This window comes from Amblyomma mixtum, chromosome 8, assembly GCF_055824585.1.
Source record: "Amblyomma mixtum isolate Tamu chromosome 8, ASM5582458v1, whole genome shotgun sequence".
Taxonomy (NCBI): Eukaryota; Metazoa; Arthropoda; class Arachnida; order Ixodida; family Ixodidae; genus Amblyomma; species Amblyomma mixtum.
The window spans coordinates 7,077,120-7,101,191 of record NC_143019.1 but is presented as its reverse complement, the minus strand read 5'-3'; the positions used below and the strand labels follow the sequence as shown (position 1 = coordinate 7,101,191).

The window sequence follows — 24,072 nt, the reverse complement described above, 5'->3', positions numbered from 1 at the left end:
CTGCCAAGGACCATCGCTCTTGTGCCGAACAGTTCATGTCTTGCTGTTGGCAAAGGCCAGAACAAAGCCTGGTATTCAATACACACGAAACGAGCCGTGCAAATGGAACAGAGGACAGCCTCTTGTGTAGCCTAGTTACCAGAGCACTGTGCGTGACGCACAACACATGAAGCTTTTAGGTGCAGGTCCTCCCCCACTCAGTGTGTGGTCTTTCTTTTTTTTTTTTTTCACAGTGTGCTCATGATCCGAGCAAGAGTCACAAAAATTACCATCCCATCACTTTGTAAAACGTTACATCCCTGTGCTTTTCAGTTTCAGAGATTTTTTTTACGTGGTGGGCACACTCAAGGCTTGTCTTCAATGTGTGTTCACTCAGCAAGTCCCCCCCCCCTGTTAACCTTAACCGAATCGTACCCTCGCCTTGTCGTGCAGAGTGCGTCGGATGCGGTGCTGGCGGTGGAGTTCCACCCGATGGACCGGCACACCCTGGTGACCCTGGGCAAGGGCCACATCCACTTCTGGGACATGGAAGGGGGCACACTCGCCAAGAAGCTCGGCATCTTCGAGGTGCCCGGTTGTGTTATGTCATCGCGGTGGTTCTATACTGCACATACGCTCATACTCTTGTCTGTCAACACCGGCACTGTCAGAAATGGGCTGAAGTTGTGTGGTTTCATTGATCTACACTGGGGAATTGCGTATTAATTAATTAAATAGTAGCAGTTGTGGAAAAAAATTAAATGAAGTAGTTGTGCAAAGAAAATCTGCAGTAGTTGTTAGCCTGTGGTATATCTTGACTGAAGGACAGCACAGAAAAAGGTGAAACACTTGTGTTCCTTCAAGGGTCTCGCCTTTTTCTGCGCTGTCCTCCAATCAAGATGAACCAGTACCAACATGCCCAACTTCTCTGTGTGCTTCTGTGGTATATCTTGCTGAAAAAAGTAAAAAAAAAAAATCTCATACCTTTTGCTTTCTTTCGTAGTGAGAAGAATGGTGTTGCTGTACTGTACCTGTGTAGCTAACCTGTAGCTAACCTGTAATGCAGCTAAACTGCGTTAAAGACCAGGGTTGAGGTTGCATTTTTAGAAAGAAACTTAATATTACCACTGGTAGGGCAGCTTGTATGCACAGTGAAAGATCATACAGTGTCTTCCTTAATTGGGAATCTGCACTGCTGTTTTATTTTTATAGTGCCATAATGCCTGGGATGTTGGGCAGCACTGTGAAAGCGTATTTCAAAAGTGCTCTTTCAATCCAGGTTAGCCTAAAATGGGGCAAGGTTGTCAAATGTCCTGTCTCTAAGCAAAACATGAGATTTTTTTGTATCGGGCATAAGTTTTCTAATTTATTTAACTGTTTTTGTCGGCGTAATATGTCTGTCAGGTAATGTTGGTAAGTGTGGCAAGAAGAGTGCTGCCATAACTGAGTGGAGGTTTTAAGGAATATATCAAACATGCCCCCTGAAAGTAATCTCCGGCATTATGTTTGGCACCAAATGTGGCTGGTCGCTGTCACATGGTACAAATTCTCTTGTTGAAATGAAGGTCCTAACATTTATATGATTGTAGTCCTTCTTTTAGAAGGTATGAAACAAGGTGATAGCTGGCACAGTGCTTAATCGGCTGGTGCCTCTTATCCGGTCCTCATTTTATCTTTTCCGGCCTTTATGCTGTTTTACTCTCCCACGTTTTGCCTACCAGCAAGCCATCAGTGCTGTTTTAAGGTCATAAAATTGTCAGCACTCACTGAAATTTTGTGGCTGGATCACAGTGCCGCACTCACGAAGCATAACCTTCACTGAACATTGTGCCACCCATATTCGCAATACGTCCGCACACACAATGCCCTTGTGTAGTGACACCAGAACATAGTGACATTGCACACCCTGCCATTCAGCTACCGTATTTACTCACGTAATGAGCCCACAATTCTTTTTAAAAAAGTTGACCAATTTTTTATAAAAGTTGACATCAGTTTTTTTTTTTTTTTAAGTTGACATCAGTTTGGGGAAGAGAGTTTATTACATGGGGGGAAAAAAAACAAAAATCTTTCGACAGTAAGAGTTGAAATTTCATATTTGAAAAGTAAAAACACAGAAACACAGAAAAACAAGAACACAGAAAGACTGACGACACACAGCGCCGTGTGTCGTCCGTCTTTCTGTGTCCTTGTTTCTTTGCGCTACGTTTTTACTTTTCAAATATGAACCGACAAGCCCAAGCACATACCCTTCTGAAATTTCATATTTACATCCACCTGCCCACCCTTCTGTCTGGTAGTCAATCCGCCCGTCTATCCTTGTCTGTCCACTGTAAGCAAAACCACACGGTCGACAAAACGCGTACGCGCATCACGTGCATTCGTGTCACCGGTGTTTAGCTTCATTCACTTCAAAAGGTACTTGCTGTATCACGGTGCAGTCCGACGATTTTGAGATAGTCGACAGCACTGGCCAGTGGCGGCAAGATAAAGCGAACATGCTAAACACAAGCGGCTAAGATGAGGTGCGTGTTTTTGACGTGAGGTTAAAAGAAAAAGAACGGTGACACTGTCTGGAAGACATTGAAGTAACGAGTGTTAGCTGTTTAGTTTACTAAAATTAAAGGGAGGTACACCAATGGTAGGGGTGTGCGAATATTCGATAATTTCGAATATTCGATCGAATAGCACGGTATTCGATATTCGCTTCGAACCGAATTCTCGGTATTCGAAATTTCGAAGTATTCGTCTCGCGCAAATAGTGTTACTGGGACGCTTGCCCGCTTGCTTTATGTGTTTTCGGTTCCGAGTATTGCCGCATAGATGGCTTTATTTTTTTATCGCGCTTTCAACGCTCGGGGGTCAGTCACGCAAATCACGATCAGGCCGGGGTGCGAACCCAGCGACAAACGAAAGAAAGGTGACGGCGACACGCTCTTGCGAAAGATCCTGTGTTCTGGCCTTCTTCGAACCTCCGCACTAAGGCTGCCATAAGCCTCGTCGCTGCCACCGTGTCGTGGTAGACACAATGAAGGAAGAACACAGCCGACAAACGTCTAAGCTTAAAAACAAGAGACCTCTGTTTATTGTCAGCGAACCCTTTATATACTACTCTGGCTGGCGGTGACGTTATCAATGAGCTCGGACGCCGCAAGTATTCGAACGCGGGCATTGCTTGCCCGCGCTCATCCCCCCTCCTCCCTCTTTTTTTTTTTTCCAATAGAGCTGCGGAAAAGATTATCTGATAGGACAGATGCGAAGATAAACACGCAGCCCTACCGCGCTATCGCTTCACCCAATCAGGTGACGAGTCATGCGTACCGAACATGGGCGACCGTTCTCGGCAGCATTGAAGCAAGCCATCATATATTACCGGCGGAGGCGAGAAAAATTCAGCGGCAGCGCGGAGACTTGATGTCGCCGAAGTGTATACTTACTTCAATGGGAAGAGCACATTTAGCGCGTGATAACGCCAAGCTTATTGTGCACCCGTGGAGGCTTACTGCCGTTAACGCTCGGCATCGGGCAGGCTGCGGACGAACTTTAGTAGAACGAAATTATCGCATCCATCTATGACTGGCGTCTTTTCTTGCTATTCTGACTGCTTGCGCATTGGTGGGAACGGAATGCCGTCGTAATCATGGGCATTGAGCCGTCTTCGGTGGTGTGCCGCACTCCGTCGCCGCAACTCAGAGCATTCTGGAAGCACGATGCTAAAGGCCGATTCACACGACGGTCCGTTCGCCCGCGGCCTGCGCATCACGTGTACATGCGTCAGCACATTGTGAGGCGCGCTGACCAGGCCACGGGCCGACAGCTAGCCTCTCAATGTGCTGACACATGTACATGTAGTACGCGGGTCGCGGGCGAACGGACCGTCGTGTGAATCGGCCTGAGGTACTACCGGGGACAATTTCGCCAGGAGGCGCGAGCGGTGCGAATGACGTTTCGCTTGCGGCGCTAGAGTTTTGTACAGCCGCTTCCATTCTTGCTAGTCTGGGAATGTAACCGGAACGATGTTCCGATCCTTCAGCTTGATAAGCGAAGCAAAGCTCCGGCAAACAGCAGCCGGGAGCTGCTAGTGAAATGCAAAAAAAAAGCAGCGTGCGAGTACGCCTTGTCAGAGTGACGGCATAGGCTGGGAAGAGCGCCAGTTTGCCGCACTAAACCCAAGAGAGACAGAGCTGAGCCGACGTTTCCTTACGAGCACCCCTCGGATAGCGAAATAGACGCGCCAATCTCCGGCCGCAAGGTGATGGCGATGCATTTGAGCCATGGGCGGCGCGTCCTGAACGCTCTGTCCCCGACAGTACGGCCAACCTATCGGTGCTGTGGGAGCTTTGGACACGCGATGGTTCGATGCTGCCAGTGCTGCTAGGAGGTCCGGTCAGCCTATGTTCCATTTTAACATCTTTGGACGCAGCGGTCCCATCGGCGTAACCGAAAAGAAGGCGCAATCCAAGCCAAGAAGTAAGGATCCTAAACTATAGAAACGCAAGCAACGTAAGTGGCAAGTCGGTGCACCGAACATGATTGCCTAGCTCACTGTTGGACATTCGACCCGTTCGACCACTGGTCACCGGTAGTGCAGAATGTCCTTTTATTTTTCATTATTGTTCTCAGTGCTCTTGCTGCAGTGCAGTGCAGTTACTTCTATGGTTTCAGTTATTGGTTGTACTACTGGCACCGTTCTGTTATACTGTCATTTTTTGTATTTTATCTCTAATTTCTTATTAGAAAGCAGGCGGTATTTTTATGTGTTATAACATTTTATTACCAAACCGGTAAAAATTGTTCTTAACTCACTCTAGGTGCTCTCTTAAAATTTTCAAGCATGGTTTTAAATAAAACCTCAGTGCAGTATGTAATGTCATCGTGTGTTAGGAAAATAAATGGTTTTGGAAATGCCTACTGTCATTCAGCCTTTTTTAAGTGCCAGAAGTACTATTCGAACTACTCGCTTCGAAATTATTCGAAGAAATTGCTATTCGCTTCGAATTCGCTTCGAATCAAAAAACCACTATTCGCACACCCCTAACCAATGGAAATACAAATTTGTATGTTTATTTCCCCATGTGATAAGTGCACTCACAAACATTTCAATTGTACATATTGCAACCAACTACCACGCAAATCACTGCTTAACATCTTCACTGGTGCCTTCATCAAATTCTTCACTTGACTGGTTAGACAAATTCTCTTCTTACAAGCCGCCGCGGTGGCTCAGTGGTTATGGTGCTCGGCTACTGACCCAAAAGACGCAGGTTCGATCCCGGCCGCGGCGGCAGAATTTCTTTGGAGGAGAAGTTCTAGAGGCCCGTGTACTGTGCGATGTCAGTGCACGTTAAAGAACCCCAGGTGGTCGAAATTTCCGGAGCCCTCCACTACGGCGTCTCTCATAGCCTTAGTTGCTTTGGGACGTTAAACCCCATAAACCAACCAACAACCAACCAACATTCTCTTCTTACAAAACACTTTTGTCATCATCCATGGATTCACATTCTTCTTCTCGGCTCTTCTTAATTAGTACAAACACCGTCCTGTGATCAGTGGTTGTTTCTACAATGCTATTGTAGATGGCGCTGCAAGTCTCAATGCGAGATGTGCTGTTTCCTAGTTGCTGCCACAGATGGCGCTGTGATCTCAGGGTGGTAGCAGACCCCACGAAATCTCAAAACATGATGAGTAAGAGCTAACACTCTTAAAAGTGAACTCTCGACGACAAAAGTGAGGGAAAAAATTTGCCATAGATCCTCAGTGCGAAGGATGACGGGCATATGCGACTGCCCGTCTAGAGTAGGCCAACCTGGGTGGCATTTCGCCACCGGCACCGGAGACATTGAACCCGCTGCCTCCCATATACAGGACAGCCTCCAATGAGTCGTCATGTATCTGGTAAAAGTGAGGGGTGGGTTCATTATGCGAGTGGATTCATTATGTGAACAAATGCGGTATATCCCCAATGTTTCTCTCGAGTGTTCCTGCATGTGAAGCCCCTTTCTGTGTTGTGTTGTCCTCTCTGTTCCCCTTGCATGTCACCTGATGTCCCGTGGTGCACTGCACTTCCCTTTCCACCCTGCTGTGTGTCCCTCCTCCTCCTCCTCTCTGCTTCCCTCACACTGTCGTCCCTCACGGCAGAAGGACGGTCCGGGCAGCAGCGGTGACTCTGCCCCGACTAGCAGATACCTGGTGGTGAGTCCGCATTGGTGTCGGAACCTTGCGAGCTGTAGAATGGAAAAGGAGTGTACTAATTAAAAAAAAAAAAAATGCGTATGGCTGCAAAATATGTCAATCTTTCTTTGCAACAAACTTTTGCCGGCATTGTAAGGCGCTAGGTTAAGCAGCACCGTTTTTTGAAACTGGCTCCGTACTGGCTTCTATCTGGCTTGGACGACTTAAACTGAGTTCGCGTCCTTTGAGGACTCTTGCAGAGTCAAACAGCACTGAGCATTAAAGGGTCCGGCAGGACTTCCCAGATGCCCTGCACTCCCTTGAGTTCCCATCTACCTCTGTTGTGGTCATGGTCCTCTACGGTGAATAGTTACATTGCCTAAGGGTGACCATGCACGGATAGTGGTTGGAAAGAGTGGCTTTTGTAGTTTTGGCTTTTGTAGTTCTGCAAAAGCCACTCTTTCCAACCGCTATCCCCGCCTTTCCTCCTCCTCTTCCTCCTGTAGTTCTGCAGTGTCTGCGTTATTATTATTATTATTATTTTCCTTGTAAAAGAACAGTTTCAGTCTATACAGCCACAACAACAACAACAACAAGGCTGAATGCATGGTGCAGCCATTAGCCATTTCTTATTTTTCCCCTCAATGTAGAGGTCACCTGCCATTCATGTTCCTTTGCAATATAGCTTTACATGGTTGTTTGTGGCAATAAGAGAGCGAATAATTAGGTGAATATTGAAAGGAATGTATTTTAGATCGCTGCTCTTATGCGCCCGTTCCCGGGTTGAGCTGTGTGCCTCGCCATAGTTGGCATAACCGAGCGCGGAGTGCAGCTGAGGGTGAAAGATGGCAGTAGCAAAGAGAGCACACGGAGGAAAGTGAAGAAGGAGGGTACGGTGGTAGCGTGAAGGCAGGTTGCTGGGCGACAACCCACGGCACGAGAATAGAGTGCGCCGTTGCCTGCTTGCCGATAATGCCATCGGTAAGGTATGCTTCGCTCACCAGAGTAGCGTGTACTGTAAATGCGCTGGCCATTTGTCCGTGGCGAGGCTTATTGGCGACGGAACGCTATGTGCGCTGCCCGAGTCAAAATCCAGAGCTACCTCCATTCGGCATTGCGTGTTTCATTTGCGGCCACCTAAGGTTCGAGTACCACAGCAGCTGCACTTGAAAATCGCTTCACCAAGAAGTGTAATTGACGACAAATTTTTTTTCTTCTCGTTTTCTCTGCAGAAGAGCAACAAGCCCAAGTACGTGCTGTGCATGACCTTCACCGAGCTTGGGGAGTTGCTGACAGGCGACTCCAACGGAAACATCATGGTCTGGCAGAGAGGTGAGACTTGCTTTCTCTCCCCCATCTCCCTCAGCTGTCTCTAGCCGCGACTCTCTCAGCATTTCCTTGGTAGTCTCTGTAAATTCGCAATCAGTGCATTAGCCGTTTAAATCAGCACTTTACTCGTTCGTTTCCATCGCAGCTGAATCAATTGGGTGATGGTGGTATACTACCCACTTCGCCTCAACTTCCTGTTATCAGTTTGATAAGGCTTCAACAGTACTGATGAGAAAAGTTACTGCTGCAAATGTAAGGTTTATTACGTGATGGAATGAAGCAGGGGGGCTGCATTGAACGGGATGTCTATTTCCTTTATGTGTGGTTCATACCGTAAATATCTCAATGGGTGAGTTATGTAACATTGCACCAGAGCCTCTGTTCACTTGGCCATTCACTCAGAAAAATTTACCTAACTGGAATAGGTTTATTGGTTAGGTTTATTGGGGTTTAACGTCCCAGAGCGACTCAAGCTATCAGGGATGTCGTAGTGAAAGGCTCTGGAAATTTCGACCACCTGGGGTTCTTTAACGTGCACTGACATCGCACAGTAGGTGGGCCTCTAGAATTTCGCTAAGAAAAATGCCAGCTACATACTGTATCCTGGTTCGTGAGGCTTAACGAGAGGCATATGCGCCGATGCTTCAGCCAAACCAGCTGTGTTTTTGCTGTAGCTCTGTTTTTGCTTTGTTTTGCCTGAATTTTCTGGCCTACTGGGTCATGAGAATCTTCTGGCTTTGAAAATTTAAAAGCAAAGGACATTGGACAAATTAGTTTTGTGGAAATCCACGAGATGAAAACACTGTCATGGAAGTTAAAATATGCCTGCACCCTGATTGTTGGCGAGTAGCGACTAGAAAACCGACTTGGCTCGTTGAAGAGCATGCAGGAATCTCCTCCTGATCTGGGTCCATCTTAATTTTAATGAAACTTTGACTTTCTTGCAGATTTCCAAAAACATATTTAGTAGTTCAAGCATCTCAGTGCTTTGAAATGTCAGTGCACTCTTGAGCTGATAACGTCTGGCCCTAGGGCTAGATCAGCTGAAAGATTGGCGGCCCTTACACTATTTTTTTTTTTTAAGCCACATTCAGAATGAAATCTTTTTGAACTATAAAGCTTGCTTTCGTAATTTAGTTAGTTTCTCTTGTGCTCATAGAGCTGAATTAATAACGAAGGGAAACCTTTACTTGAGAAATAACTGAGAAGCTACTCAAGATACTGTCTCATCTGCCTAATGTGGGAATAAAAGGTAGGCTCTGCCACTTATGCAAGTGACTAGTATAGCACGTATCGAAGCTGGTTCGTGAGCTGCGGCTCTAGAACTTCAAATCACAGGAAACATTGCCAACCAATCCTAGGACTCAGCACAGGCAGCCAGTGCTTGGCCTCTGAGCCCTGGCACAAGTCTGGCATAAAGTGCGAATTTTTTTTTTTAATGCGATCTGCAGGCTCCAACAAGGTGTGCCGGACGATAGTGGGTGCCCACGATGGTCCGCTGTTCTCCATCTGTGCCATGAAGGATGGCACCATCGTGACGGGCGGGGCCAAGGACCGCAAAGTGGTCCAGTGGGACTCCAGCCTGACGAGGACCGGCCAGGAGGCCAAGGTGAGCTTCCCATCGATTAGGAGCCGTTTTTCAGGTTGGGTTTTACTGAGGCGTGGCGGAATAATGCATAGAAGTACCGCAGAGCACATGGTGTACAGAGCATTGGAAATGCTTTCATTGCTTTCTTTATATTATCTTTGTTACTTTGCCTCTTTCTATCGCATATACTTCACATTTTGTGCTTAGCTCTGCACTTATGCTGGGCCGCTGACATGATGTGTAATCATTGCTAAAGTGTTATATGCTGCATTTGCTTTTCGCACCTGTGCATCAAAAGCATCCTTGGGTGAAAAAAAATTTTCTCCCTAATTATAATGTTCAAATAGTTGATAAATAAGTTTGAATTTCAAATATGGGATTCATATTTAGGCTCGTCCATGTAGCAGGACTAAAAGCCTTCATCGTTTCAATGAATTTTCAATTCTGTGAGCTGCTTTGAGTCCCCTTACAAGCTGGTTCTTTAACACAATCTATGAGTGGCAGGGCCAATAGCTAAGGCTATTGGCTTAATAATGTTTTTGTTGCAGTGTGTTATCAGGATCAGCAAATGTTGCCTTACATCAGTTAAATAGTCTCCTGGGTTGTTATGCAGAGTGAGGTGCAGAGAACTTATTTTCAACTAAAAAAAAAAAATTTCTGCTAAAAAGCTTCAATTTTCTGTACATTTGGCGGATTTGGGAGTGGACAAGATGTTTTAACAATGCCTACGCAGAGGCCAGTTGGTCGACTATCTTCCCAAACGTATGTGCTACTTAGAAAACACAACAGGACAAAATGACATATGATACAGCATAAACATATGTCATCTTGTCCTGTTGTGTTTTCTAAGTAGCGCATACATTTGGGAAGGTTTTTTGCGTCATTTTTTGTCCCGTCTAGCTGCGCCTTTTTAACAAGGTCGTGGCTGTCTGTTGTGAGCCAGGACACGTCGCAGTCCAGCTAATACACATTAAGGTCCTTATTCATTGAAGATTGCCTATTGAAACTGCAATTCTTACCCTTGTGGCTCTGAGTGTCCCCTTCTGTGGCTCTTCTTACCCACCCACAGCTTCCGGACATGGCCGGTGGGATCCGGACTCTGGCCCAGGGCAAAGGCAGCCTGCTTCTGATTGGGACCACACGGAACTCCATCCTCCAGGGGACGTTCAGCCTCAACTTCTCCACCGTCGTGCAGGTGCGTTGCATGGGAAGAGGAGGTGGGCTCTCGTCGTGAAAGTTTATTGGGCACAGGGGAAGCAGGCAGCTGGCATGCTATCAGCAAGCTTTTGACAGGCTTTTGACTAGCACTGACTCTGGCTGGCTGTTAACAGGCTGTCTGCAGGCTTTTAGCGTGGTTCTGATTGGTTGACAATAGCAGCGACAGGTGAACAGAAGGTTTTCAGCAGGCTTTTAACACTTCTCTGGCTGGTCAGTAACATGCTGTTGACAGGCTGACAGTATGCTTTTAACTGTCTTTTGCTGTTAAAACGGTTAAAAGGCTCTTGATGGACTGTCGGCAAGCTTTTAACAGGCTTTCGACTGACCATTGGCAGGCTGTTGACAGGCTGACAGAAGTCTTGTAGCAGGCTTTATTTTGATTAGCTGATGAAAGGCTGTCAGCATTCAGGCTTTTGACTGGCTGATGACAGGCTGTCGACTGATGGAAGCCACACTGATAGCATAGCCTTACACTGGCAAGAACTGAGCTGTGCACTCTTTTTTTTTTTACCCTTCTCTTTGTTATTTTGATGAAACTTTGAGAGCAGAGACAGGAACAAAAAGGGTTGGTGATGTAACATGCCCTTGCCACAAGTTGAGCAATAGTGACAGTGCTCACACAGAATTAAGCATATTCAGTTTTTATGCATCATAATGAGACACTTGCTGCTGTGTCTGTAATGTACTTATGCTTTTTCTGGTGAGGAGCTCTTTTTCTCAACTCGCTCTTTTGAAGACTCTCTGTAATACATCTCAGGACTTCGCCCACTGAGTTCTTAACCAGTTATAAGCTGGACACCATAAGCCGGAAACAGTATGATGATCTCATAATAAAACATTGTGGCAAGGCGGGCTCAGTTATTAATCAGAATATGATGTCGCACTACTCACTTGAGCATGGCTGACATCAGCACTTAGCTGAGTAAGAATGACATCAGCAGAATCGATTGTGTGTGCTGCGCTACACGAGAGGTTTTTGTGAGCTTTATAGATTGAAACTTGTCCTGGAGTTGTGTCCCATGGTTGGTGATATCCTTGTATTGTATTGTTGCTCTTAAAGTATTACAGCAAGAAGTTCTTGTAACTTTTGTTGTTGTGCATTTTAATGGCAAGGAAGTGGTAAAAATGATGGGTCCAATGATAATCATCTTGTGGTGGCAGTTGTATCAACTTGCTGGTCAGTGTGCACCCCGGCCGTGGGAGCCGTTTTGTCTCAGGTGGTGGTGCTGGTTTGTGCAGGGCCACACGGAGGAGATCTGGGCACTGGCAGTGCACCCGACCCAGAACCAGTTTGTGACGGGTGGCTACGACTGCCAGGTGCACCTCTGGGACACCCTTTCCCACTCGGTCGTCTGGAGCCGCGACCTGGGCGTGAGTGTCTGATAGGCATTGTTCTTTTTTTCATTTCTTTACAGCAACAGCTGTTAAGGCCACGGTTCCCGGTTCTGCAGCGTCGTTGGCGTAACACGAAGGAGAAGCAAGGAAAAAGGCTTCAGTTATTTTTTTTTTACTGAAATGTGAGCCACGCAAGCTATGGCACAACCAGCTTCCTTGCCTGTCCCTGAATCTGGGGAACAGTTTTGTCTGTATCGTCTGGGCACATTCTAAGCAATGCCCCCCCCAAAAAAAGAGTCTTAGTGGTCTTTACATTCAAGCGCCAAGCCCAAGGTCGTGGGACCGAATCCCATACACAGTGGCCACGTTTTGATAGTGACGAAATGTAAAAAAAATTCAGGGAGGCACTTAAGACAACATACCTGCGGTAATGCGAAAGCATTTGTGCTTGCATTATGGCGCCATCTGCTGGACCAACGTCGTACATTGTGAGGGGGGTTTTCAGTGGGTGCCGCATGACTGCGCTACGACACGCCAAGCAAGAAGTAAATTTACTGGAAACACATTTTTGTACTCGGTAAATTGCGGTGTCTCTAATTTTTATGCTCATAATTACTCATGTACGCTTCTAAGATAACTCTGCATTCACTAGATGCACCTTTATTCAGCTGCAAACGTTGAACCGTCGTGCCGCAGTGGAATCATCCCCATCTCGCACGCCGCAGACCCATGTTCGATTCCCGCCTAGACCCAAATTTTCTTATTTTTTTATTTTCAGTTCATGCCTTTTGGATTATGGATTGGATTGTGGGTTATAGTTTGGCTTGTTGGATTATGGATTGGCTTGTTGGATGGCTGTGGATTGGTGAAAACATGACACATCCTGTCCATGCCACTCATGAGCCACAAAAGGCTTTCGGCTTAAAAGACGCTTGCGTTGTGCGATGCGAGTGCTTATCAGTAGAATCTCAGGTGGTCAAAATGAACTAGGAGCCCTTCTGCATTGCGTCCCTTGTATCCCACATGCAGCTTCGGAACGTTAAGCCCCACATATCATACCAACACCTATCATGCCAGTAATCCCTTTAAACTCCTCCTGGCCCGTTCCCCGTGCAGGAGCAGGCTCAGGCTGCCTGTTTCTCCCCCGATGGCAGCGTGCTGGTGCTGACCACACGGACGGGGCGGTGGAGCGTCATAGACTCATCCACGCGGCAGCTCTACTCGATGCACACCGACGGCACCGAGCCCATCGACGCGGTGGCATTCTCACCGAGTAAGTGCGTTGCCGTGCGTGTGTGCGAGCTTAGCTTTAGCAAATACCCATGCTGTGAGCAGCTCAAACTGAAGCATCGGAAAAGGCTTAGCAGTGAAAGTACTGGATTAAAGCTTGGATTAGACCGCAGCCTAAGTTTGTTGACCATATTGAAACCAAATATAAGGATTGCACAATATGGATGTGTGGTGCGTAGAACAGATCAGCGGTGGTCTTCACGGAGATATTGGGGATGCTCAGTGTGTAAAAACAGTCTCGGGGCTGCAGGGTATTGGAAAAGGGACAACGTTCAGAGATCAGCAGGAGAGTATAATTCTTACAGGAGAGCGGTAACTGCAAAGGCATAAAGGAGACCTCTTTAAGGGGTGGATTTATGAGTCTGAGTCTGTCTTAGTCTGAGTCTGTCTTGGAGAGGGCAGTTGGGGTTGGGGGGAAATATCCATGTACTACTTGGATGTTTTCGTCAAAAAAAGAAAGGGGGGTTAACATGGTTTTCCTATGTAAACTCCCCCTCCTAATCCACCCATAGCCTTTGACCAACAGTGCATTTAATGCAGCTGCTAATAACTTCTACCTCACAAGGAGACTGATACGTTGCGTGCTCGACACCTTCCCTCCAGACGGTCAGCTGCTGGCCCTCGGCTCGCGAGACAGCTTCATCTATGTGTACCAAGTCAGCGAGGAAGGCCGCAAGTACAACCGCATCAGCCGGTGTTCGGTGAGTTGCGCCACCGTTCGCTCCTTGGTTTGCGCCACCTGCCTGCATGGTCTGCTCGACTGGGCTTCTTGTCCGCTCTCTGCCTCTCTCCCTGTGTGGGGCTGCTCTCTCGCTCTGCTTGCTGCTTCGGCCTCTCGAATACCGGTGTTCTGTGTTCTTAAAGGGTCCTTCCGCGCAGAATTTATCGCAACTCGATGGTGCAGCATTTAATTTGCTCGGCTAAAGCCCGTGGGGCCCGTTTTGAGTGTATTGGTGCACGGGAGAAAATGTGGCGAGGTGAACTAGGGAAAGGGATGGGGCGTTATGAGAGAGAGTAGTTGTTTTAACCACTTAATCCTCCCCATAGACATAGGTGATTGATAGCTCTGACTCTCTCGGCATTGCACTTAATAAGCTGCTGGGCGGAATTGTTGTATTTTGTGGGTATTACCAAATGTTACAACTGAAACTGCAGCCATGACCTGTTTTATTCTCCTAATTTGTTCAGTATCATCATCTGAGCTTTTTAAATGGTTTTTGGAACGTTTTTTACCGGTATGTATAAAAGTGAGAATAAAACAAATTCAAGATTTTTGTGCTGTGGTAAGTAACATGTAAACTAGACGAATTAGAATACACCCATGGAAAGGAAAAATGGAGCTTTTGGCAGCGACAGTGAGTACTGAATGCAACGGGAATGGAAAATGCACCAATAGGTGTCACAATTGAATGGTACAGTATGCAAGCTGTTGTGCTTGAAGCAACAACTGTGCCACGTGTAAGACACTTCCGAATAAGAGTTCTCTGAATAATGTAAAGGGCTTTAATGGCACTTCAAGTGCCTAACAGGGTCCTTGACTTGGCTGTTATTAAGATACATTTGTTTTCACTTCCTGTCGCCACCTTTTTGCACTTCTTACGGAGAGTGGCATGACTAATTGGTAATGGTATGAATGCCTCTCTTTTTTTGAGCAGCTAGCTCATTTGAGCCCAAATTTCACTCAAATGGCATTTGGTGGGACATTTTGTTTAATGCCATGTTTTGTTACTTATTCATATGCCAGTTTTGTTCAAAATAAATGAAGTCGCCCATCGTCTGCTGACAAATGCACAATTTTGCACAATGGTGGTAATGTATTAAAGTTTTTTCACTTTTTGACGGGGTGACATTTTCGTCTCTTTGCACTTTTTACCTTTTCTGCTGGCCGCTTTACTTATTCACTCATTTAATGTACTCTGTTTTCTTGTTTTGCCTTCACTAGTGAGCTGACTGCTTCTGCTTGTTATTTATCTATTGCAAATTAATCTACTTTGACTGCTGTTAAACCCCCAAAACCTTTTCTAGATTAATATGGTTAATTAGTTTGTTTGGGATTGGAGAGCCCTGTCACAGTGTGCTCTGCCATTGCAGGTATGCCAGTATCATTTACATTGTCTTAGCATTGTCTTAGTATTTTTCCTTTCAGAGCAGCTGGCCCTAGCATCAAGAAGTGAAGCCCCAAAAACGCCTTCTTTCGTTGAGCAATACAAGCACTTGCCATCTTATTGACTTCTTTTGATCGATGTTAAACTCTGCTCATGTAAAATTTGCCCCCATATGAGATTAAGCATTAGAAATTTAATGTGCCTGCAAGCATCAAGAGAGAATTTTAACGCGAGAGTGTTAAGGGATCCATTCAGCGGAGAACCCAACGTAGTCATCGCCACCCGTGTGCATGGAAAAGCCGAATTGGTAGAGAGGGTCGTGGTGTTACGTGTGGAGCTGTGGAGTGAAAAAGCGATTAAAACATGAGAAAACTGGTGATTAGAAGGTTGCAACAGGGCTCAAACATTATTAGGACATGTAAGTGTATAAAATAAATAAATTGTGCTGAAAAGAAAATGGGGGCAGTCAGCCAGGAATCAAACCCCTGATCGACTCTTGGGTTGAGAGTCAGACACGCTACCCCTAGCCCACGCAGGCACGCTTGTTTGGTTTGGTTGAAGTGGGGCTTTATATGTATGTCATGTGGTCCTTCACACAGTATAGAAACAGTGTCCTTGTTTTCATGGGCAAGAGGAGCCACAAGAGGAACAGGGCCCATTAACGCTATCGCATCATACCCTCAAAGGACTATGGACACCCAATCTTTGCGTGTTGTCTTCTTTCAAACAATACACTAGACATTGGTATACATTGCGCACCCCGTGGTATTCGTCTGTGACGGCTAAATAATTTTTAATTGAATTTCTTCTTGACGCTGTTTCCGTTTCGGTTTCAACTACCAAACGATGGCTGTGACATGCAGTTGATGTTTAGACCGCATGAGGAATAAAAATTCAGCTGTATAATTGCTGATAGGTCGTTTTTTGTCACTTAAAGTTTTTAAGGAGGCTGGCTTAAGTGTTGTAATAGATTAAAACTACGTATCAGCGATTATATAAGCGCTTTTCTGGTGCATCACGAGGCCTAACATCAACTTGACGTCACAGTCGTTGTTCAGTCGACGAAGCCGAAACCAAAACAGCACGAGAGAAGAATTTCAGTTATAAATTATTTAGCGGTTGTAGGCAAATACCACGTGGTAATCTATGTATTCTAATCTCTAAAGCATCATTTGAAAGAAGAAAACACGCAATAAAACTAGGTGTCTAAGTCATTTAAAGGCGGAGCTTAAGCGTCCTGAAATTGTTTTTCGTATTTTCAATAAACTGTGCAGCTACTTCACTGATCTCAGTATTCGGTCAAATATTGTCTCCATGTGGAGTTTGAGTGCAAACTAGACAGTGGTTCACGCAGGAGAGGCATTCGTACTGGTCTCGATTAGTGATGCCACGCCCGGTATATTTGAGCCCATTGCGAAGCAGCATGGTCAGTCTCTCCGCTCACCTGCTGCTGTCTTTTTTCTCTCTCCCTCTCTTCTTTCCTTTCTGCTTCCTTTTCCCCCCCGGGTGGTCTCCCTTTCCACCGTCCCCCCTTCTTCTTCGACGTGCAAAACGCACAATCGCATTAACCGTTGCCCCCGCGGGGTGTCACGTGACGCCCTCGTCGAGTGTAGAAGCCTCCTCCGCCACGGGACCAGGAGGCGCCGCGGCGAGCCCCCACCTCCCTCTGGGTATGCTCAGCACACACGTGGAAAAAAAAAAAAAAGAAACCGACCAGTAACAAGTTTGCTACTGCACCATCTCGTTCTCTTTTTTGCCTCGGCCTCTGCATTTGTCTTTTTTTTTTGTTTTGTCTCACCTGCATTCTTCTTGCGTTCTGCATCTCTGCTTGCTTGTGTGTCATGCCTTGAAGAGATCCGGTGTACTGTACTCGTTTGTGAGAACTTGCCCTGGAAATTGTGCTAACCCTTCCGCTGTTGTTTGGAAGAGGCTGAAGTCATGCCACAATTACTAGCAGTGTTTCTGAAGCATTGCACTCACCATGAGTAGCGAGAGATTCAGATGGAAGTCAAGGCACAAACTGCCAGCCCAGTAAAAAAAAAACAAAAAAAACACTGGAACCAATTGGACATTTCAATTGGACATTCCAATTTGATTTTCCAATTGGAACCAGTTGGTGTGTTCTTATCCACCCGACCAATTGGACCCAACTGGATCAACTGGATCCAACTGGAACAACCAATTGGACCCATTATGGCAGGCAGTTACTGCACCCAGAAAATATTTACTAATATAGCTCACAATTCAGTTTCGTTTTAAAATACGCAGTGTGAGAAATACTTCTACAGCTTAACATTTTATAATGCGCAAAAGGAAAACTGATTTGTGAGGACTGCAGGGAGACACTGTGCCTGATGCCAATCAACATATTTCTACGGAATTGAAATTCACATGCTTTTATGGAAATCAAGGCCAACAAACATGCATGCATCACACGCAAGAAACGCTACACATTCAGACACTAGTAGCATATATTAGCTCAGTATGTACATCCGGAGAACACACTTCTGCTCCAACTTATACACCCTGTTTATGAGGCTCTCATGCTGGGGCCAGTGACGCTTGCCCACTAAGCGCAGTTATTTAATTTAATTTCAGCTGCAGTGGTGATGTAGATGATGAGTACAATTTTGTAGGTTAAGCTGCTGACAGCTCTTATTATAAGAACCATATTAGTTCTACCTTGTTTGTCAAATTGCAAAAACTCATTGGATAAATTGGGTGCAGTTGGGCAGACCAATTGGATGCAATGGGTAAGGCCATGTGGGCTCTCCAATTGGAAACCCAACTGGACCATTTCGATTGGACCCAGTTGGAAGCCGAACTGGTCCAATTGGACCCACTTGGAAACCGAACTGGTCCCAGGAATTTTTTCGACTGGGAGACATAACACAACTACCACGTTGTGTTGACACAAAATGTAGCTAGCCAGCCACAAACAGGTGAATCCGGCTTGTCTATGTCAAGGAGGGTTCGTCAGCCCATTACTGCAATATTTAAATGTGACAAACGGAACTTGCACGTAATAGTGCAAAGGTTAAGAGAGCATTCTAAGCCATTTAGGCGCAACTCTAGAATGGCAGGTTCCATTATAAAAGGAGATTCGAATTTCTAGCATTATGTTAATTTCTTTCGACCCCGGAACTTCCCAAGGTGCCCAATCACTCCCGGTCGTTCTGAAACATGCTTCAGTTCATCTTTGTGAAACGTGTGAACTGCTGCTGCTCATGCATCACCAGCAGTGCTAGCTTTAGCAATAGCCGTGGCAGTAGCAGTAGTAGCCTCGGCAATAGGGACAGCCATGGCACTAGTCTTAGTAGCAACTCTCATTCTTTCTCCCCATACTTCACTGTGGACGATGGTGACATTTTTACCACCTCATTTTTTAGTACATTCATCTTTTTTGTTCGGAATGCGTGTCATACATGCTTGCTTTGTTTTATTTGAAGTCATCGGTCAGCCTGCCTTTAGGCTCCCTAAGACTCTTCCCTTAACGTTTGGTTGGTGCATTCTTTGCGACAGGGCCACTCAAGCTTTGTCATCCACCTCGACTGGGCCGTTGACAGCACGTACCTTCGGTCGTGTTCTGGCGACTACGAGCTGCTCTACTGTGAGTATTGCGAGAATAGACAAACAAGCAGTTCTGATAGAGAGCTACCTCAACTATTCTGTAGAGTGTATCGCAATGGTTAAAGACCTTCGCAAATGGCTTGTGTGTGATGTCAAAGGGATTGCTCATGATGTAGAGGGGCATAGGCAGAAAACTTGGGGTTTCTACGCAACTGGCTGCATAAATTTTCTTGAGGATTAATTCCTGATGCATGTGTGGAATGTGTGGATGCATGTGAGGATGCAAGTGTCGATGCATGTGAGGCAGCTCAGAGCTGCCTCAAGTTATCGGCTTTGTTGGAGCTCTTTAATACTGAGGTAAAAGCTTGTTAGTTCAAACTTCGGGGGACCAGTAAAAATGTTAAAATCATCAAATGACCTCAAAAAAACTATCAACAGCTACTTGTATCACAGTAAATTTATTTGGTGGAAGACTGGGCAACAGATGGCTGATTTTGAAGCGAGAACAGCGTGGAAGTTATTGTCACCATCCATCATTGCTTTCCATCAGTGATTTCCTTCAATGCTTTATTGCACACATACTGTCGGGAGCATCGAAGCAGAGCTACTCCAAAATCCCAAAAGCCTCCCACATCCTTTACGGTGTGACCCAATGGAGCTCTATAGCTACCGCATCACACCTTTCATAAGTGGCACTGTCGTGTGTCTGGAGACGTGTGAGAAATCGGCACTGGAAGAACCAAACCATGTGGATGCAAGCGAAGGAAACAGCTCAGCAGTGCCACAGCGACAAGAAAAAAAAAATTAGCAAGAAAAACACTAGCGACGTCGCAATCAGTGTCCAAAGGTGCGCATGACGGCAGACGTGATAACAAACAAATGGCCCAGTCTTCGAGAACAGTCCGATCGCTTAGCTTTGGTTTCAATTTTCTGAGCTTCTAGGCCAGCCCGTAGAGACGATGGCTGAACTATGAAGCCCCAGCCAGCCAACCTAACCCAGCTGAGCACCGTTTTGGACCTGATTGCGACATCGCTAGTGTTTTTCTTGCTAATCTTTTTTTTTTCCTTGCCGCTGTGGCACTGGTGAGCTGTTTCCTTCGCTTCCATCCGCATGGTTTGGTTCTTGCCATGTCGGTCATAACTGAATACGGCCTGCTTCGGGATCCCATTCGAATCAACTGATGACAAACCCGTAGCAAGAAGGCCGTAAAAGAGTCGTGAGGAGTAGGGAAGGGAAAACAAGTGAACGGACTTGGAACTACGCACCGCAAAGCACGAAGGTGCACGAGGCAAGAAGAGGCAGCACAGTGGCCACTACTGCGCGAAAGGCTTCCTGCATGGATGGAGTATTTGCGAATTCTTTTGTCTCAGTTTGAGGAATTAGCAATTTTCCACCAACTAAAATTAGGGGTATTTGGTATGCCATTTTTACTCATGTAATGTACCTTCTTTTTTTCTTCTAAGTTTATGTCATTTTGGGAAGAGGGACATTTTTTTGTGAGAGCCGAAATTTTATATTGGACACCTGCTTGTCTGTCCGGCTGCCCGTTTGGCCGTCCATCCATCATCAACAAAAGCCCAGGGTCAACAAGCTCTGTCCCCACATCACCTCAAATTCATGTGACTGGTGTTTAGCATCATTCACTTCAAAAAGCGTTCATAGTATCATGGCAAGATCTAACAATTTTGTGTCAGTCGACAGCACCAGCCAATTTCACCGTGTTTGCGCATTTTTATACTGTCAGATGTGCATTTTTTATGTGAAGTGAAAAAAAAAAGTAAATTCTGAATGACAAAAGTAGGGGTAGGCTCATTATGCGAGTAAATACGGTAACTAGGCCGATTCTCCTTCTCCGCTTCTTTGTTATGCCTTAATTGTGACAGTGTGAATAGCATGCTTTTTGTTTATTTATTGAAGAAATGCAAATGTTCTGCCTTTACTCACTCACATTTGGATTTTACTCTTGTCCAATCCGGTTGTTTTGAGCCTTCCTTTTGTCTTTTGTGGCGTCCTTTTGTGCAGGGAACGCCCTGGTCTGCAGGCAGGTGACCAACATGTCCATCACCCGAGACCTGAAGTGGCACACGCAGACATGCACCATTGGCTTCAGTGTGTTTGGTGAGCGAATTTTTATGGTGTCTGCATTAAGGATGGAGTTGTCTTTTTTTTTTTCTTTGGTGTCCACTGTTAATTGCACGAGCTGCATGTCCTTTCGCACAGCCCACTTCTTTGACTGTCCTGTCCTTGCATCTGGCGAACATGTTTACTTCTGTACCTTCAGGGCATATATTCTGCCCAACAGAAGGCCATACCAGCAACCCAATGGGCGCTAAAACTCCCACGGACGTCCTGCGGATGTTCAGGATGTCTGCAGGATGTCCATGGGAGGTTTAGTTCCCATCGGGAAGAGCCCAGCACTGTGGCTCAATGGCTTGGTGTCGGTCTGCCAAGCCCAAGGTTGTGGGATCAAATCTCAGCCACGATAGCCACCTTTCGATGGAAGAGAAATGCAAAAGATGTTCATGTGCTGTACGATGTTGGCGTGTGTTAAACGATCCCAAGTGATTGAAATCAATCCTGCACCCTGCTCTGCGGCATTCTCCAAATGTGATGCTTCAGAACCTTGAGGCCCACATACCACACCATGCCGCACTGAACCAGCAAGATGTACAGCTTGCCAGGAAATGACATGAGGAAAAGCGTCAGTTCTTGCTGACGTGTGTACGTCGCCTCTCGCTGTGGCTTCCTGTGTGCTGTCAACATGAAGAGGAAGGTACAAGATTAGTCAAAAGTTTCCAGGCTGCAGGGTCTACTCTCAAGCGCTATAGTCGCGCAGTTAAGAAACCGCAGAAGCCCAAATTCTCTATACAGGAAAGGAGAAGTATCATTCTCATCTCTGAGAACCATTAGTATACCTTAATATGCGAAAGCATTACTAGGCTATGTCAGCGGCAGTCTGTCGTAAAAAGTGGGTTCGCAGCGATTGTGGGAAACTATAAACAGATATCATCTAAAAATTGCTTATAATCGAAGGAGAATGATGTGAGGATGCGTCACAAAAATTTTGGTGATCAGATCATTAGTTAATTAATTAGAACCAAAATGACCAAATGTTGGCGTGGTCGGGCCGGGAGTGGCGCGAAATTCTAATCGCCGGAAGCGCAGTACCATGTGATGCATCACGTAATTGGCCCATGTGACCGGAAAGGTGGGCGGTGCCAACATGCGGGGCAAAATTTGAACGAAGCTCAGTGGAATTAGATGAACTGCACAAATTCCTTTGGTCAGATGATTACGCAGTCGATGACAAATCGATACATGATCGATGAGTGACCAATAAGTGGTTGGTAATTAATAATAAGTAATTGATAAGTGATCGATGAGTAACTGATAAGTGATATATAATACTGCTGTCACACTGGCACTTTCGATCACAATCAAGTCGATCGTAATCAAGCTTGATGCAGATCCGGCATTGCTACACAGCGAATTCAGTCGCGATCGACCGCGATCCTGCTCAGCCATATGGAGCACAATCGAGGGGTCGCTGCTAGCCTCGTTCCCAGGCTACACGCCAACTGAAACAAAATATTGCAGCTAAAACTAAAGAGTACTGAGATATTTGTGATAAAAAAAGAGCACAATTTTAAAACTTTTTTTTTTATTTGTGTTCCTTGATTTGCAAAACGGTGTTTATACTTTTGACACCGCATACCCGGCATGCCAGTTTTGACATGAGACACTTTTAGTTCACCGTACGGAACAGGCTTACGTGCGCAAAAGCATTGCGGGTCGCGAGTGCGCGTGCACAGAACGTTTCGTACCGCTGGGATTTATTTATTTTATTTACATGATAGTGCAGACCTTTTTGGTCCAAGCAGGAAGGGCAAAAGGAAATTGCACTAGAAATGGTTACAGATGCTTGTGTACATACGCACGTATCGTGTCGTTGCGCGCGCGCGCTGCGAGCACGTTACGGTGTGCATTGACAAGATGGCGGCGCCCTGCTCGCCCGCTTTGGAGAAAATTCATGTCACCACTGGATCCTTCGACGCGATAGCTCGCTCAGATGGCAGCGGTTCGCTTTTATTTCGCGCACTCTCGCCCATGCGTAGAGGTTTGAGCGATAACTAGCCCCTGTTTTTCAGATAATTTGGCGATTTTCAAGCTCTTAGGCCCAGCTAAATGCAGTGTGTCGACCTCTCAAGAACGGCACCAGGCGAAGCAGTTGTCTTGCATCAAGTCACTTGTTACATTTTCATCAATTTGCAGTTTTTCTTCTTGGAACGAAAAAAAGGGTTGCAATGCACCCACCCTAGTTGTCAGTAATTATGGACAAAAATTTCTTCAACGCAAAGTTGATGCGCTTTGGCGCCTTGTCACTAGATGACGCTACCATTTACGCTTGCCCCAGAGGGACGCTTCGGCACGGCAATCTAAAAGTGCCATGTTTACACCATTTACAGCGAATGTGGTTAAGCTGCTTTTTCTGCTCATAGTTTGAAATTTTCACAAGAAAGTTTTTATTAACGATTGTTATTTTTAATTTATTAGAAATCGATGGCAATGATGATAGTATGCACAGCACCATCTCATATGTAGCAATCTAACTAGTTAATCGGAATCGAGTGGATAGGTATAGCGGCTGTCCACCTCGATCGCGCTTCAAACTACGTTCGAGACTGATTGCGGTCCGAATTGCCTGTGTGACAGGAGTATAAGCAATTGATAAATGATGATATGTAATTGATAAGTGATCGATAAGTAAATGGTAAGTGATTGATGAGTAATTGATAAGTGATCGATAATTATCTGTTATGTGATTGATAAGTAAATGATAAGTGAACAATGAGTAACTGATAAGTGATCAATATGTGATCGATAAGCCAATTAAATGGACAGTTGTGTGTGTGATATAAAAAGAGGCATTTATTAGCAAAGAGAGGTGACGAGTGCTGAGGAGGCGTCAATGCTTTCACATTTCTCCACTGCGGTTCCTGCAGTGCCCTCGATAACGTTTTGCTGTCATAAGTGGCAGGCTATGAAGCTGAAAAGCAGACACTGTGGCCTGGGAACTTACGACCAACGTTGTACCTTAGAACATGATTTTATAACCAGCTCTCTGGAGGCCCTGTGAATGAGCCGAGATTTCATGTTTGGTGTGAAGAGCAACCTAAAAAATGGTACCACTGTGCTTTGACAAAGTGACTACTGTCTCGTGCAGGTATTAACGTGGCTAAGAGGCGTATTAGTGTGTTGTGAGTGTGCTCACAGCTTCTTGTCTCTTCCAGGCATCTGGCCCGAGAATGCTGATGGTACAGACATCAACACGTGCGCACGTTCTCATTCGTGCCGATTGCTGGCCACTGGCGATGACTTTGGCAAGGTCAAGCTCTTCTCCTACCCTACGTCCCAGCCCAAGGTAGTGTTTTTATTATTTCTTTTTTCTGATACGCTGTACTTTCTTTTGGTAGCGATTTTTTGGC

The 24,072-nt window shown here is 45.8% G+C and overlaps 1 protein-coding gene across 8 annotated transcripts in view; it reads left to right on the top strand.

Moving 5' to 3' along the window:
• The window catches only part of LOC149331226 (echinoderm microtubule-associated protein-like 2), a 190,227-nt gene that overhangs the window by 159,050 nt on the left and 7,105 nt on the right, over nucleotides 1–24,072 (top strand). For 6 of the 8 annotated variants that reach the window (XM_089556401.1, XM_089556400.1, XM_089556399.1 and 3 more), the window contains 10 exons: nucleotides 433–567; nucleotides 7,383–7,482; nucleotides 8,931–9,088; nucleotides 10,137–10,262; nucleotides 11,525–11,656; nucleotides 12,737–12,893; nucleotides 13,514–13,638; nucleotides 18,538–18,625; nucleotides 20,609–20,704; nucleotides 23,878–24,008. In XM_089556401.1, coding sequence (XP_089412527.1) covers nucleotides 433–567; nucleotides 7,383–7,482; nucleotides 8,931–9,088; nucleotides 10,137–10,262; nucleotides 11,525–11,656; nucleotides 12,737–12,893; nucleotides 13,514–13,638; nucleotides 18,538–18,625; nucleotides 20,609–20,704; nucleotides 23,878–24,008 — 1,248 coding nt within the window. The remainder of the gene's footprint in view (nucleotides 1–432; nucleotides 568–7,382; nucleotides 7,483–8,930; nucleotides 9,089–10,136; nucleotides 10,263–11,524; nucleotides 11,657–12,736; nucleotides 12,894–13,513; nucleotides 13,639–18,537; nucleotides 18,626–20,608; nucleotides 20,705–23,877; nucleotides 24,009–24,072) is intronic. The other 2 variants (XM_089556402.1, XM_089556397.1) reach the window with 1 other exon arrangement.